Source organism: Uloborus diversus, chromosome 4 (genome assembly GCF_026930045.1).
Source record: "Uloborus diversus isolate 005 chromosome 4, Udiv.v.3.1, whole genome shotgun sequence".
Classification (NCBI taxonomy): Eukaryota; Metazoa; Arthropoda; class Arachnida; order Araneae; family Uloboridae; genus Uloborus; species Uloborus diversus.
In genome coordinates, this window is record NC_072734.1 from 89,305,596 (window position 1) to 89,323,255 (window position 17,660).

At 34.5% G+C, this 17,660-nt stretch overlaps 1 protein-coding gene across 1 annotated transcript in view; it reads right to left on the reverse strand.

Moving 5' to 3' along the window:
* LOC129220113 (purine nucleoside phosphorylase-like) overlaps nt 1-16,941 on the reverse strand; it is a 38,891-nt gene extending 21,950 nt beyond the window's left edge. The window contains 3 exon segments of the mRNA XM_054854455.1: nt 4,467-4,636; nt 8,075-8,098; nt 16,796-16,941. Coding sequence (XP_054710430.1) covers nt 4,467-4,636; nt 8,075-8,098; nt 16,796-16,842 — 241 coding nt within the window. The 5' untranslated portion in view covers nt 16,843-16,941.
* Nucleotides 16,942-17,660: the final 719 nt, after the last annotated feature.

Below are 17,660 nucleotides of genomic sequence, written 5' to 3' on the forward strand. Positions count from 1 at the left end.
TGGTTTGTGGATCATTAGTTTTTATGGATATGCAGCATTTTCTGGCGTAAAGTGCCAACTAGACTAAAAGTACTCATTGCAAATGAAAATCTCGAATGGGATAAAATCGTGTATCGCAACATAGTATGGAAAGAAGTTTGGGTTAAAAACTGATTCACCATAGTAAAATTGGCTAAAGTTCAAAATCTTTTAACTAATGAGTAATGATAGGAAAATTGCATAGTGGAAACAAAAATGTAACAGATAGTTTAAGGCAAAATGTTGATTTAATTGCATTCAGAATCTTCTTTGTTTAGAACTTTATAGTTATACTAGCTGCGTTGCCCGGCTTTGCCCGGTCTACCTTGAAAATAAAAATTGTGTCAAGTGATATATATTCAACAACCAGGCTTAAATAAAAAAAATTAAAAAACCCATCATGCAAAATATCCCTCCTAAACAATGACGACAGATATTAAAATACTTTTAAGAAATTAAATCGAGAAAGATGGATTTAAAAAGCGTAACCATGGAAACACAAAATAAAATAAGTTTAAGGAATTAAAATACGAAAGAAAATGGTTAACAATTTGAATGGAAATGAGATTTTTTGAACTTGGTTTAAAAAGGCTTGTAACTTTTTTTCCTTTCGAGATAGAAGCTTATTTTTAACGCAAATAACTCTCGCCGTAACAAAGTTAGAGCATTGAAACAAATTGCGCAGAACGTGGAAAATTCTACCCTTTTCAACGATATGTGATATTAATATGTGCAAGTAATTTTTCATCCCTCTATTCGGGAATTTATGTGGAAATTGGCCCTAAATTGGAATTAAAAAAGTAACTTTTCATTCGATTTCTTTTCAACTGTTCTGCAAACCTTCCCGGTGCTAAACGAAAGATACTGTGAAAATTTTAGCAAAATCGGCCGGGTAGTTCTCAAGTTTTACACGTTCAAACAAACAGACGTTTTTTATAGACTTCATTTTTACTTCTTTTCACAAAAAAGGAAGTATTGCATTCGCGAAAAAATTTTCACTCAAAAATCGGCCTTAATTTCCATTTTTCTCACCCCCGAATGAATGTTGAGTTTTTTTTCGATCCGACCACACACATGGATATATGCCTAGAAACCTACAGACAATCGAAATATCCATTTTGGCGACCCCCGAGTTAATTACAGCGTGTTTTCTCGTGACATCCGTATGTACGTATGTATGTGCGTATGTGTATATGTATCTTGCATAAATCAAAAACAGCATGTCCTAGAAAGTTGAAATTTGGTACGTAGGCTCCTAGTGGGACCTAGTTGTGCACCTTCCCTTTTGGTTGCATTCAGATGTTCCCAAGAGGGTCTTTTGCCCCTTTATGGGGAGAAATCATTGTTAATTTTGATGTAAACTCAAGTGGTGTTATAATTTGTTGGACACTTGGCTTGGCAACAAATTTGGCGATGTTTGTTTTTTTAATTTGGTTTTAATTTGGCCACTGTTGGTGATATTTAGAGAGTAAACAATTGAATCACATTAAAATTGCCAATAATGGGGAAATGACATTAAAATTAGAGTAAAAGGAAGTCATGTGATGCACACATCAGCTCGTTTACTATGTAGAGAAGAAGGTCGCGGGCATTTTCAATGTCAGCAATTTTTTCATATTTATTGTCGCCATGTTTGGTCTTAGAAACTACTTTTTTGGCAATACCGTGCGTTAAATACACTGGTGTGCAAAAATTAAGGACGAGACGGGTTTTTCAATATAACTTTGTACAAAAGCTTTCCAAATCAACACATTAAATACCGTAAGATCCCCAATACGTAAGGACATGTGTAATGTAGAGAAATCAGAGGGATAAAAAGAAGCTTTATTGAAAAAGTAGCATGGAGCGCAATGCGACTGAAGGCCGAAACATCCCTGTGATGGGTGTCCAGCAAGAAACATTCGGTCTTTAGTAGCGGATATGATCTCCCCCGACTGCTAGGCAGGTTTCACAGCGTCTGCCCATGCTGAGAATGAGGGTGTCAATTAGTTGTTGAGGTATTGCTGCCCATTCGTCTTGCAGCGCCAATCGAAGCTCCCGAATCGTTACTGGTGGTAAGTTATACGAGCTGCCAAGCGTCTGCCTAGAAAATCCCATACATGCTCGATGGTATTGAGATCCGGAGATCGTGCCGGCCAATCCATACGTTCAATATCCTCACTGTCTAAGACCTGTTCGGCAGCTACTGTGCGGTGACATGGTGCATTGTCGTCCATGAAAAGGAACTGCGGACCCATAGCGCCTCTAAAAAGACGCACATATGGAAGAAGAATCTCGTTACAATAAAGGGTCCCGTTGACTGAACCTGCGTCGAAGATGTGAAGGTCTGTACGACTACCAAGCATGATACCTCCCCAAACGAGAATACCGCGACCTCCATACCTGTCCCTTTCAATGATGTTCGAGGGATGATTGCGGCTTCCCCGCTCTCTCCAGATGAGTATGCGATGAGAATCGCTACTCAGACTGAAGCTGCTCTCATCTGTAAAGAGTACTCGTCCCATTCATTGTCTCTCCAATTCATTTGTGTTCCCGGCACCACAGAGAACGCCTTCTCCAATGGGCAGGCGTTAGAGGTACACACCGTATAGGGCGTCGTGCAAACAGACCACCACCGTGCAGTCTTCTGGCCACGGTAAAACGCGATATCGGTCGTCCAGTCGCCTGTGTCGTGTGTCTAGCGATTTCTCCCGCTGTCTGCCGCCTGTTTCTTCTGGCCTGTAAGACAATATACCGGTCATCTGCTGGTGTGGTTCCTCGTGGACGACCACTACTGAACCCCCGGATAGCTGTTCCTGTAGTTTGAATTTGTCTCCAAAGTCGTGAAACGATGCTGTGAGCAATTCCGAACTCTGCAGCCACACTTGTCACACTGCGGCCTTCCTCCAACTTCCCAATGATTCGACCTCGGGTAAAAGCATCCAGATGTCGTCTAACAGATTGATTATTCGCCATTTCTCGCTGAGGCAGCAACTCGGTGGGATTTTAACTGCTATACGGCGTGCAATCTCTTTGCCAGAAATACTAATCTTACACCGACAACATGCTTTATACAACTCAGACACTCCCCCATTACGTCTGCCTGCATATCTGCGCATGTGCTACCGTACATCACCTTACTTAATCTCCTGATTGGTCTTTCTGTCCGCTCTGCCTCCTCGTTCAGCTGATATGCTAATTTTTCGACTTCGTCCTTAATTTTTGCACACCAGTGTATTTATACGCACCCAGCTACCAGAGCTTCCCTAGATGGGGAAGAGGAGGCCTATAATCAATAGTAGGCTTTTATAGCTGAAATGATTATAATAATGATGAAGTGTTTACATGTATATCCCTCGTTTCTCGGAAGCATATCCAACGACTGGCGAGAATCTTAATATTTCGTTAACGTGATGCTTTTCAAGTATATTTGAAAAAGTATCGAACCTTAGCAAAATACGAATTGACAAAAAATAATTCTTTTAAAGCCGAGAGAGGATTGGTCGTCCTGGTACTAAACAGTTAAGAAGGTAATTTGCGCTAAATAGAAATTTTGTCCCTTTTGCAATTTAAGTCTCATAATACTCGAAGATATGGATTTTTTTTTTTTTTTTTTTCAAGTTTAAGTGCGGAGCTATAGGGGCAACGCTTTATCCGCATGAAATTTCGAACTTCTAAAAAAGTTTTTTTTTTTTTTTTTTTTTTTTTTGATTGGGCCTAATACACAGTCATGGTTTACACTCTCAGACGCAAGTTGGCAAAGGTTGCCGTAGTTCAAATGGGGTTGTTTCCTTCAGTCAAAAGTCCTTCTTTTAGTCAATAAAATTGATAGAATAAGCAAAAAAAAAAAAAAAAACATGGAGCGAGAAAAAACTTTCATCTTCCCAATGCTAAATTTTTAATTAATTTTTTAAAGTGTCCCATTTTGAAAATAAGGCGTAATATTTATGCCGTCATAAGTGATGTACTTTGGCGCATCTCCACTGGCGCGCTGAATGCTTACACTTGCTGTCTACCCCGTTTCCAGTTTATGATAATTCAGTAGCAAATGAAATATTGCGCTCTACCGTTGCTATCAACCATATCGTTGCCAGTACATGTGAGTAAAGATGCGAATTAAATACTGCGCTCTGCGCTAATGTAATCAGTGAATGGCTTTTCATCATTTGTGATGTCATTTGCAGAAGCGTAAAAAATAAAATTACGCCGGTTGAAATAATTGTTAAAAGATATTAAACTTTGTCAAATTATTTTTAAAAAAATGGTTAAATCCTATGTTTTTAAGCATGCTCTTTCAGAAAAAAATACTTTTAAAATTTCGGAAACATTTTATATGAAACATTTTTTACAATTGTTTTGACGTAAAAGGAAAAATATAAGAGGGTGTGCAATTAAAAAAATCATTTTTCCTTTTTTGGGGCGGAGACCCAGTGAATACATAATTTTCTGTACAAAAAGGTTGAACTCACCGGTGCTTGTTGGAAATCCTGGTATCTCGTTGTAAGCAAAAGATTCGTTGTCTTCCAGCATGTCTGCTAACCCACCCATTCCAGATCCACAGATGACACCCACTGATGGACGGTGCTTTGTTCTGTCCAGAAGGTACTGGGTAAGACTTTGCATTGATTCGTAGGAATACCTGTTTGGGAGAACATTCTCAAGTGACACAGAATGCAAGCAAGGATTCAAGATTCAAACTTATGTGGAATATAATTCTCAACTAACGATGAATTGAAGGTTGAACAAATTCTCATTTAACTGAGAATAGTCGGAAGAACATTCTTAATTAAAAGAAAATGCTACAGATAGAGGTGCCTCAAACTTAAGTTTTTGCGAGGGCGGAAGTTCTCGGTTTGTCTAATGGAACTCCAAATTTTGCCGAAGGATGATAATTTTACCGAATCGTCAGACAAAATTGGCCGATTGAGGAATTTTTGGCAAGAGTGATTTCCCTTCGGCAGAGAAAGTCTCCTATTAACACAGAATATTATAGAAAAAATTCTCGAATAACATGGAACAGAAACAAGAATTCTTAGTCAATAGAGAATAGAAGGCGGGAAATTTTTAATTACGAGTAAATACTTAAATAATATATAAATGGGGAAATGTCTCGTTAACATGCAATTTCAATTTTTCCCTAAATTTTCCAATTAAGAACAAAATTTTGTGAACATCTCGAAATCTGTTGCAAAATAACGGGTCGATCAAAAGGTTCGCTATACATCAGCCCGGGACGAATGCGCGCGAATCTAGATTATCTTTTCCAAAATGTCTCCAAATCACTTACGGTACGTTTTGTTTCTAAAATGGTACAACGTTTCTGAAATAGTCTTCAGACATGTCTGTACTTCAAAGCCAGACTAACGTACGGGACATTATCACTACTTTTCAGGAGAGCGTTAAAGCTTTTGCTTGTTGCGTAAAAAAGTTGGAACTCACGATTTCATCACATCCTCATATAAATAATAGCCGATGATAAAGTAACCCACGTGTTTCAACAATGAAACTCACGCCACGGCATGATAATTTCATAATGTATTTTGGTTTAAGACGCAGGAAAAGGTTTTTATTGTGACAAGGCTGAACTCGATCCGGTAACTTAACTGTTTTAATGGTAAGACTGTGTCATACTCATATAAATTAAAACCGATGATAGAGTAACCCGCGTGTTTCAACAATGAAACTCGCTCCACGGCATGATAATTTGACAATATGATTTGGTAGAGTTTAAGATGCAGGGAAAGGCTTTAGTGTGACAAGGCTGAACTCGATCCGGTGACTTGACTGTTTTACTGGTAAAACTGTCATTTCAGGAGAATGAAGAAACTTAAACATGGTTAACAATGATCGCTATCTACTGAAGTTAAGGGTTAATCCACTGGAGTTAGGGTTAAAACTTAAAACTACCAAAATATCACCAAACAGGTAATGGCTGCGCTCAAATGTAGAAGCAAATTTTCACCCGTCATACCATGACGGGCGACTTTCCAGTAGTTTAATAGTATCAAAAATAGAAGTGGTTTTGTTTTCTTTCTTTTTTCTTTTTTATTTTTATTTATTTTATTTTATTTTATTTTGTGTGTGTGTGTGTGTGTGTAAAATTGCATATTTATGGCTCAGGGCTTAATGCGGAACAAGATTCTGAAGATAGCGCAGTCAAAACATAAAATCCGCCATTTTTGAACTTCCTTTAGTCTGGCCCTGAGGTTACAGATTCGTAGATAAACTTTAAAACGTTTTCTGAATATTCTCCGATGGCAAAACGGATATAACGAATATGTCTAGAACGCTATAGATTTAACATACACCGTTAGTTCAGGGTGGATACAGGAAAGAAGGTCATTATATATTTAAAAAAAAAAAAAACCAAAAAAAAAAAACGAGTTTTATTTAAACCAGGTAACCGTGTAGTTTAAGAAAAATCGAAATTAATCGATTAATTTGAAAATTCATTGTGAAAATCAACGCGTCTGCTGTTTTCTGAAATTTTATACATACTTTCTGACCATCGATTACATGGAAAGGCTAAGATCCGGTTTATAGGCGGAAATCGACGTATCTATTAGTTTATAGGGGTGTTAGTTGGTTTGTTACAGATGTGCACTTTTTCCTCTCTATTATTTAGCCTTAGTTTTGTAAAAATAAAAAATTTCCTCCCTCTCTCTCAGCAACATTTTTTTAATCTAAAATATATTCGATTTATATTCTCTCGGCAAAAATTAATTGATTTATTTATTCACAACAAAGTTTTGAGCTTACCATTTTGCTTTTACGTTCCTGAACGAAATGAAAATATTTTATTTTCTTTTGGTTGTTTCCATGGTAACTATTTGTGTTTTCCCTTATTTTATTTTAGAGAATGCAATAAATGAATAAGGCACTAGTGACATTATAAAACGCGTGCATCAAAATCCCATCGTTACTTTCCCTTCTCCCCTGCTAGATTCATTCAGATGGAATAGTCTTTACTTGGCAAATTGCCAATTTACATACAATCCGCGGTCAAACAGTATTAATGTTGTTTTATAATATTTCACTTATTCGACTGTATTGTTTTCCTTTTTTTTAATGATATTACATGCATTTTGTTGTAGACTTTGCGATTGCGCTGAACTGTGGAACTTCAGTAAACTGACCATCTTCCTTTTTCTACATTTTTTAAAATTCTTCTTTTTACCTTTGTGTATTAACTTTTTTTTAAATTAAATGATGACGTTGCATTGTTTCAACTTAACATTCAACCCTTGCTGCTCTGTTGGACTGTGAAATTTCATTAAATTAATTCAAGCTTGATGGTTTTTGTTTCGTATTTACTTTCGTCTTTACAATCCCATTGTTTTCATTTTATATGTGACCTTGCTATTCTGCTAAAGGGTAGAATTTCATTAAATTATTTCGCTCTTGATCTTGTTTTTATAGTTTTTTTAGATTCGCTTTATTATAATCCTTATAATTGCTGTCATTGAAATTATTATCATTTAAATGCAGTCTTTCGGTTAATACCCCATAATATCCTATCAAAGCCCTCGGTTTAAATTATGATGCTGGATTTTTCTACGAACGCTGCCTTTTAAGCGAAGTTCTTTGTACTAGAAAATCGCCCGTCATGGTATAACGGGTAAAAATTGTTTCTACATTTGAACGAAGCAATTGCCTGTTTGGTGATAGTTTGATAGTTGAAATTTTAACCCTAACACCAGTGGATTAACCCAAAACTTCAGTAGATACCGTTCATTGTTTTGGGATTTTCGTTTTAATAAAATGAAAGTCTTACCAGTAAAACTGTTAAGTTACCAGACGGAGATTGGAGATCAGCCTTGTTACTTTAAAGCGTTTCCCTGCATGTTAAACATTACCAAAACATATTATCAAATTATCATGCCGTGGCGCGAGTTTTATTGTTGAAACACGCGGGTTACTTCATCATCGGCTATGATTCATATGAGGATAGTTGAGAAAAATAAACTAAACCAGAAAGATAATAAATTGAAATTCGTACAAAGAAGGTTTCGCATAAAAAACGTTACAGAAGTTTTCTTTATCATTATTTTAATGGTTGAAAAGAAGTAATACTTACATACTTCCATCTTCTCTGACGCTCCTGTAAAAAAAAATAAAAATAGTAATCAATGAATCAAGTTGATTTCCTTAAATAGAAAAGCGTGTATGTATAATTTCAAATCACGTACATTATTTTTACAAAGAAATCAGTAGCGTCAATCATTATAGCAGTTCAACCTCCTGAATGAAAAAAAAGGCGGAAGTTATACGCCGCTTCGATGTTTTTAATGAGAACTTGGATATAGTATCTTTCACAAACCACTTCCTAACAAACAGGATTCTTTTTCAAACTGATTCATTTTTTCTTTTTAACGAAACCAATGGAAATTTGCAGCTCAAAATAAGAAGAGATATTATCAAGATATCATAATTAATACTCCTTCTGATAAGCAAAAGAAATATCCTTTATTAATTTAACAAATGTACAAACAGAGAAACGATCAACCCACGATACATTGTATAACACAGATAAAGAGAAGAAAGAAAATGCCGAAGGGTGTATTGCAGAGATCTTAAGTTTTCGGCTTCTTTAAGAAAAGTGTAGAAAAAGAAAGCCGCGAGAAGAAAAGAAATCAAAGGTTCTGTTTATTTTGCCTTGTCCCTCGCTCATAGAACATGAAGGTTGTACGAGAGCTAAACAAGCCTATTTTTCCCTTACCAGCATTAATGACATAAAATCAGCTATCTCAAATCTTAGGTTACATATTGTACCAATATTATACGTTCAGAGCCCGATAAAAAATGTAAATGCTTAGCAGCAGGAAAAATCTTTAGGCCTCTGACAAATTATTACTCAGAGTCTATAGGAAAATGCATCAGGGCTAGACCTCACATTATTTTACGATGAACAACTTTACTCTTTAAGAAGAACAAAAAGGGAGGGGGAGGTGTGAGATTAATACAACAAAAAATAGGAGGAAAAGTTAAGCAGAAAAAAATCTTCTCAGTTGAATTATTCGAAAGAAATATTTCTTCCAAAGTATCAAATTTATTTTAGGGGAAATTTTTTGAATGTTAAAACATATTTTCTTGTTACCTATCCTTAGTGGAAAAAAAAAAAAAAGAAAAAGAAAAAAAAGGTATGGACTTTATTTTTAATATCCATGCATTGCGCATTAAGGGAGAATGGCTTTTTTTTTCCAGTAGAAATCCTTTTTCAGTATCGCTGGTTTGTATGCTCGAATTTAAAAGCAATTTTAAACAAGTATATAGTGTAAAAAATAAATCTTTTAAAAACGCCCACAAATGCCATGCTTGCTTAGGTTCAGCCTTGTAACTAATTTGTTAAATTGTTTGACAATTCCTTTTATTCATTTTTTTATTGCTTATGGCAAGAGTTAAAAAGTGAAATTTATAATTAATATCATTTTTTATTTATTTATTGTATTTGGCAACAATTACAAACCGGAAACATAACGCAGAATTATGAAAGAGAAAGTGAACTGAGAAATAGTCTTTTTTAATTAATAAAAATAAATTTAAACTAGTATGTTGTGGCCATCACGAAACTTTCTTCTATATTTTTCTTTTTTTTCTGATCCCTCCCCATGCTTGACGAGGAAGCAATATTCCCAACAAAAACAAAATTACACATGCAAAAACTTGACGACTATCCCAATGTCTGAATTATTGCAAAAGCAAAGCAAAGAGCGAAAATTGAAAGTTATTTTAAAAGCCTTGCTTGAATTAATTACAAATATTTTATTTGTTAACAAACATAAGATGGCAACAGTTAAAAATTTTAAATCATTGAGATAATATTTCCGATCATTTCCATACAATTAAAATCACGAGAAATACGCAGACGACAATCTATTACGATTTATCTTTCTTATTGTTGCATTAATAAAAATATTTTTATTCGCAAAAAAAAAAAAAAAAAAAAAAATCAACACCTCTTGGAGCGATCGGCGTCAAAATTGAACCAAAGCCTGTTTACATATGGATTCACATATATTCCAAATTTCAACCAGAACGTAGCATTACTTCTTGAGATAGGGCACTCAAAATGGAAAAAAAGAACGGGTGATTGCGCTACCCCCTTTTTAGCTGTTGACACAAGAATAAAATCAGTTCTTATACCCACTAAGGGCTACTTGCCGATAAATTTTTCTTTCATTCCGTTCATTATTTCTTGAGATACAGCAGTCACAATTGACGACAAAAAACGTTCTATAGCTCAACCCCCGTTTGAGTTATTGACACCAAAATTGAATCAGCACCTGTTCCTGTTAATACCAACATATGGACCAAATTTTGTTTGATTCCGCCAGTTACTTCCTGAGGAATAGCAAGCACGCGTAACTCGAAAAACGTCCCATTGCTCCACCCCCCTTGGAGGAATTCGCGCCAAAAACTAATGGGCACAAGTTCACATAGGGGCACATATGTGTACTAAATTTCGTTCGATTTCATGCGGTAGTTTTTGTTGTAGAGCGGCCACAAAAAACTGGTCACACACAGACGTGACACACATACACACACACACACACATACACACACACATACAGACAGACAGACATTTTCCAAAAATGGTCAAAATGGACTTAGCACACCTCAAAACGTTCGAATCCGTCAAAATTCGAAATTCGAAAATTTGCACGAATCCAATACTTTCTTCTATATATTAGATATAGAAGAAAGTAAAAAGCATGAAAGAGAGCTTAATGTAGCCCAAAAATATCGCTAAAAACTAGTATGTTGTGGCCATCACGAAACTTTCTTCTATATTTTTCTTTTTTTTTCTGATCCCTCCCCATGCTTGACGAGGAAGCAATATTCCCAACAAAAACAAAATTACACATGCAAAAACTTGACTACCATCCCAATGTCTGAATTATTGCAAAATCAAAGCAAAGAGCGAAAATTGAAAGTTATTTTAAAAGCCTTGCTTGAATTAATTACAAATATTTTATTTGTTAACAAACATAAGATGGCAACAGTTAAAATTTTTAAATCATTGAGATAATATTTCCGATCATTTCCATTCAATGAAAATCACGAGAAATACGCAGACGACAATCTATTACGATTTATCTTTCTTATTGTTGCATTAATAAAAATATTTTTATTCGCAAAAAAAAAAAAAAAAAAAAATCAACACCTCTTGGAGCGATTGGAGTCAAAATTGAACCAAAGCCTGTTAACGTATGGATTCACATATATTCCAAATTTCAACCAGAACGTAGCATTACTTCTTGAGATAGGGCACTCAAAATGGAAAAAAAGAACGGGTGATTGCGCTACCCCCTTCTTAGCTGTTGACACAAAAATAAAATCAGTTCTTATACCCACTAAGGGCTACTTGCCGATAAATTTTTCTTTCATTCCGTTCATTATTTCTTGAGATACAGCAGTCACAATTGACGACAAAAAACGTTCTACAGCTCAACCCCCGTTTGAGTTATTGACACCAAAATTGAATCAGCACCTGTTCCTGTTAATACCAACATATGGACCAAATTTTGTTTGATTCCGCCAGTAACTTCCTGAGGAATAGCAAGCACGCGTAACTCGAAAAACGTCCCATTGCTCCACCCCCCTTGGATGAATTCGCGCCAAAAACTAATGGGCACAAGTTCACATAGGGGCACATATGTGTACTAAATTTCGTTCGATTTCATGCGGTAGTTTTTGTTGTAGAGCGGCCACAAAAAACTGGTCACACACAGACGTGACACACATACATACACACACACATACATACATACACACACACATACACACAGACAGACAGACATTTTCCAAAAATGGTCGAAATGGACTCAGCACACCTCAAAACGTTCGAATCCGTCAAAATTCGAAATTCGAAAATTTGCACGAATCCAATACTTTCTTCTATATATTAGATATAGAAGAAAGTAATAAAAATAAAAGCCAAAAGTAAATAAAATAATCAAATGAATATTGAAGAATTAGAAGTTGGAAAGTAGGGTTATGAGATGGGGAAAATGGGTGTCTGTCGATCTGACTGTTTTTTTTTTTTTCTTTCTTTTCTTTGTCAGTAAAAAGATTATAAAATGCGTTTTTGCAACAAACCAATGCCAAAAATGAAACTAGTTGGTTGGGGGCATCACGAAATTTTCTTCTTTTTCATTCTGTGTATTTTCATAACTATTAAAATCTTGTGTAGTTTCTAATTTGCTTATTACCGCAACCAGGTTGACGCGATTTAGTCTTGGCTAAATTTCTAATTCATGTATTAATGCATCCAAGTTGGAGCATCTTAGCAGCATTTCAAACAAAACCAGATTGACTCAATTTACTGTCTTGACGGAAATTCTATGTAGAAAATGATAACATTAATAAACTTGTAAATTCATTGAATTGTGAAAAATTTTCTCCAATCCGATACAGTTCCTACAAATCAACAGTATGACAGAAAAAATAGTATGTCATTTTAAAAGAAGTTATAACTCTTTGAAGAAATAATATTAAAAGAAAACAAATAATTTTTAATTTCAATTTATGAAAAACAAATATTAGTTAAAGACTAGATACGTCGGTTTTTGTTGTTGACAGATCTAAGCGCACTACCGACATTCATCTGATGAATGATATCTGTAATTCATTAACAGTCCACCGACAAAGATATACGTAAGCCAATCAAGTGCAACGGCTGCACTAGATCGGAGCAGAACGATCGAGTCAACATTTGATTGATAAACAAACACAACGTAGTTTTCGCGGCTTAAATCATCATCTTTTATCTATATCAGAGGTTCCCAAACTTTTTTTGTCTGTGAATTTGCGTCGACCCCCTGCCAAGAGTTACTTACACAAGTAACTAAAAATAAAAATTTTAAAAACCCCGGACTGAGTCACAAATGTAGAATTAAAAGAGCAAATTTAAAATCCCTTTAAAAACCTTATACTATTAAAATCAATTTAAAATATTTTATTTGTTAACAAATAGAAACTGGCAACAGATAAAAATTTAAAATCATTGCTTTTAATTTCCATGTCGGCCAACAATGAATTCGGTTACCAATCGCGTAAATGAAGGCTTAGCCGCATTTAAAATCTGTTTCAAAAAAAGCGTTATAATTCGAAATCTATATAACATGGAAGTTCCAAACACATTTTATCAGGCGCAGAAAAAAAATTCTTTATTTTGGTACTAAAATTTTAAAAATTTAAATATGTTTTTACTGCAAAAATCGCGCAAAACTTTTTAGAGGTTTTTAATTAATATCTTCGTTAATTAATGTCATCTAAAGACGCAACCCAGCTCAGAACACTCTCGATCAACTCTCCTTTCGAACAAGATTTTTTTTGAGCAATCACGATTGCCTATTGTTCTCACTTGACTGTTTTGAATTCCTATCATTTTATTTTCCCGCCAGCACCCTCTGCCAGCACCACCGTCGAGTCGACCAGCCTCACGATGCTGCTCCTCTTGCGAAAACCGTCTCCAAGTTGCGTCCATATCCTACACACACACGCATACACAAGCATTTATACACACACACGCTCGTGATTTCGAAAAACATAATTTGAATTCAAGATGCCAAAAATTCTAATTAATATTTTTTTTTTTTTTTTAATCGGTCCATCTGTTTAGGCGCTAGAGTGCCACACACACACACACACGTCAAACTTATAACCCTCTTCCTTTGTGTCTACAGAGTTAAAAATTAGTTCCACAGTGAAATATTTACATTTGAACGTTCCAAAACAGAGCTAATCTGATGATAAAACTTTTCCTAATGAGTTCTCAAAGCATTCACGTTATGATAAATCTGTTGGTGTTGTAACTACTGTTATTTGTTTATTTATTTATTCATTTATACAGAAGCGAAACAACTTCACACACACAGAGAATTTCGTACAAAGCGCCTTGCTTCCAAACACACACAGGAACCATTTACAAAACGAGAGAAGGAAATAACACACAGAGCACCGGCGGGAATCGAACCCACGACCTCTGGCATAAAAGACTGAACTTCTACCATATAGAAGCCAGGAGGTTCCCTGTTTGTTTTCTCTCTATAGTAAACTAGCAGTACCCGCACAGCGATGCCCGTGCTAAAAATTTAATGGAAGTCCGTTGAATATTAAAAAAAATTGACGCCCCTTCCCCTCTAGCGTGAAATGACCATTTTTCTTTGTATAAAATGTGTACACACCTTTTCAAAAAAAAAAATTAAAGTTTCTTTGGAATTTAAAACTTTTCGTCGAATCATTAAACTAGATTTACAGTTGCATCAAAATTCTATTTAGCGAATAAAGCGGATTTTACTGCAATTTAAAATATTTCGCAAAATAAACAAAAAAAGACATCAAATAATATCTTTCAATTGTAAAAATAGTTCCGCAACTCTATTGTTTATCTTCAAACTCACCCAGCAAACACGCTATCAAAATCCATCCGTCTAAGGAAAAAAAAAAAACATCCACTGAAATATTCAAAAATCATCGTCAGAAAAAAAGAAGAAAATGTCGTACATTTCACTCGGATAAAAGCAAATCAAAAGTTTCTTTTCTTTCAAAACAAACCGCCAAAACAATGAATTACATTTACGGTTGCCTTAAACCAATAATCCTAGACTGAACTGCTAAGAGCCTGACACACCAAGCGACCATGCTACCGGAATCCAGCCCTTTTGCGAGTGAAGCGGATGTTTTTTTTCTTCGGCAATAATCAATGTTTCGCCAAACAAACAAAAAAGTATAAAATCACATTAGAAGTAGCTTTCAAATCTTTATATATTAAGAGCTGCGTTACCCGGCTTTGCCCGGTCTACCTTTAGAATAAAAATTGAGTCCAGTGACATATATTCAACAACCAGGTTTAAACAAAAGAAAAAAAAAACGCTATGGAAAATTGCCCTTCCAAGCAATGACAACAGATATTAAAATACTTTTAAGAAGTTAAAATGCGAAAGATGGATTTTAAAAGCTTAACCACGGAAACACGAAATGAAATAAGTTTAAGAAATTAAATGCAAAATAAGGAAAGAAACAATGGATTCAAAAAGCGTAACCGTGGAAACGCGAAAATAAGATGGTTGACAACTTGAATCAAAATGACATATTTCGAACTTGATTTAAAAACGCTTGTAACTTTTTTTTCCTTTGAGGATAGAAGCTAAATTTTTCGACCACAGTTCGAGAGAGATCTGGAGTAAAAAACATCGCTTTTTCCAATGGTGTCAAAAAGAAAACTGTGGGACAATTCCTTTACTTTTTATTGATAAATTTAATGAAGAAAGTAGTACCTAAATTTCAGCTAAGCCTAAAAAAGTTCGAGCAAAGAACACAAGTTACTCCCGCCGTAATTAAGGTAGAGCATTGAAACAAATTGTTCAGAACGCGGAAAATTCTACCCTTTTCCACGATATATAATATTAATATGTGCAAGTAGTTTTTCACTCCCATATTTGGGAATTTATGTGAAATTTGGGTTAAAATTTGAATAAAAAAAAAAGAACTATTTATCGGATTTTTTCGAATTATAGCCTATGTCACTCAGTAAGAAAACACATTTCATATAGTAAAGGAATTTTTCAAATAGGTGCAGGAGATTACCTTGAACATATAAACACACAAAAATCCACACTCTCTCTTTATAATATTAGTATAGATACAGATGGAGTCAAATTTATATACGAAATTAGGGAGTTGGTTTATAACTTCCCGACTTCCTCCTTACCTTAAGTTGGTTTATACCTTATAGTTTTGCCATGCCTCGACGAAAACTAACGTGCTAAGATGCTATCGCAATTTGGATTGCGAAAACAGCTTTTGAATGAACTTGCCAGCAATGGGGTGGTTTCCATCAGTCAAAGTACTACTTTTAGTCATTGAAATGGATAGAATGAGCAAAAAAAAAAATTATATAGACCCAGAAAATACTTTGATTTTCCCAACATTTTTTTTTTTTTTTTTTTTTTGATTAATTTTTTTAAAATGTCCGATTTTTCAAACAAGGCGTAGTTTTTATGACGTCACAAATGATACAATTTGGCGCATTTTTCTACTACGTTTCCACGTTATGACAATCAAGCAACGAATTAAAATTGCGCTCTACGCTTGCTATCAACCCTATCGTTGCCAATACAGGTGAATAAAGATGCGAATTAAATATTTTTTTTCTGTGAATGGCAACATTGAATGGCATTTCATCATTTGTGATGTCACACGACAGAAGTGTAAACAATGAAAGCGCACCGATTTAAGTATTTTTTTAAAAATATTGAACTTAGATAAAATATTTAAAAAATGGACAGCTCCTATATTTTTAAGCATACTCTTTCAGAAAAAAATACTTTTAAAATTTTGGAAACTACCCCATTCAAATGAAAAGGGCCCGAAAGGCTCATCGCCAGACGCAGATGTTTCTTTTTTTTTTTTTTCTTTTTTTTTTTTTTTTGTCTACCTGGCATGTTTTACGTTGTGATAACTCCTCAAATGGTGTGTTTTTTGTGAATCACACCTCGAATTCAATGAGCAGCGCAATAAAATGTTCAACGACCTTTAGTTCATACAAACTAATATCAGCAAGTTGTCCATGTTTGAATAGAGTGCCATTAATTTAAAGTTAACTGGTACATGGAAAAAAAATTCTATGGCCTCTCTCTTTCTCTCTCTTTTATGGCATTATGGTCCCTAAGGTGACTTTTTCACTTAATACAATATGAAAGTTCTTTTATAAAAACTTCCTTTTATTACAATGGCATATAATGTATTACTTACCAGCAAAAAACTATTCGTCTATGTCAATGTTATTACTTACCCGTCACTCTCTGCATCCAACGTCATTCCGCGCTTAATTTCAATCATTTTTGGTGTAAAACCTGCTTTAATAAAAACGAAAGGAAATAAATAAGTCTAGATTGTTTATCGTAAAATTTCTTAATGCTGCTGATTAACAAACGTTTATCTCATTGTCTGGACTTGGCTCTCAGAAAATGAGTGGATATTTGAGTGGAAGGGAAAGCAGTGATCATTGGACAGAAAGAAGAGAGGATCTGTGACGTAATGAAAGAGCGAACAACAGATGATTGCTCTCTTGGAGTGTTGCCAAAGTTGCATCCGTTTCTCTTCAAAAGTTATTGTATTTATTTGATTACATATATATATACATATATATATATATATATATATATATATATATATATATATATATATATATATATATATATATATATATATTATTTTATTTATTTTTTGATAACTTCAAATTGAAGTTTTCTTCCAGTAAATTAGGAAAAATTTAGTTTCATTGGAAAATACGTTAAAATGATAGCTTGCAAGTGCGTTCATTTTCAAATACTTCACGTGGCTTTTCAATCATTGCTTAGTTGAAAAATGTTGTTTTGTTATATTTTGCGTTTATTGGATCAAATTTAGCCAAAGATAAAATAATAGTTAAATCTCATTACAACAAACTTCAAGGGACCGCAAATTTTGTTCTTTTTAACGGAATTCAGTGAGTGTGTGTGTAATGGCAATTAAAATAGAATTATATATTAGATTAAAACGATATTTCGTTTTATTGATATTCGTTATAACGGGATTTCACTGTAGTTTTCAAAAAAAAATTAAAAAGTACTCATTTGTAGCAATATGAACAAAAAGTAAAAAGCAATCTTTTCATG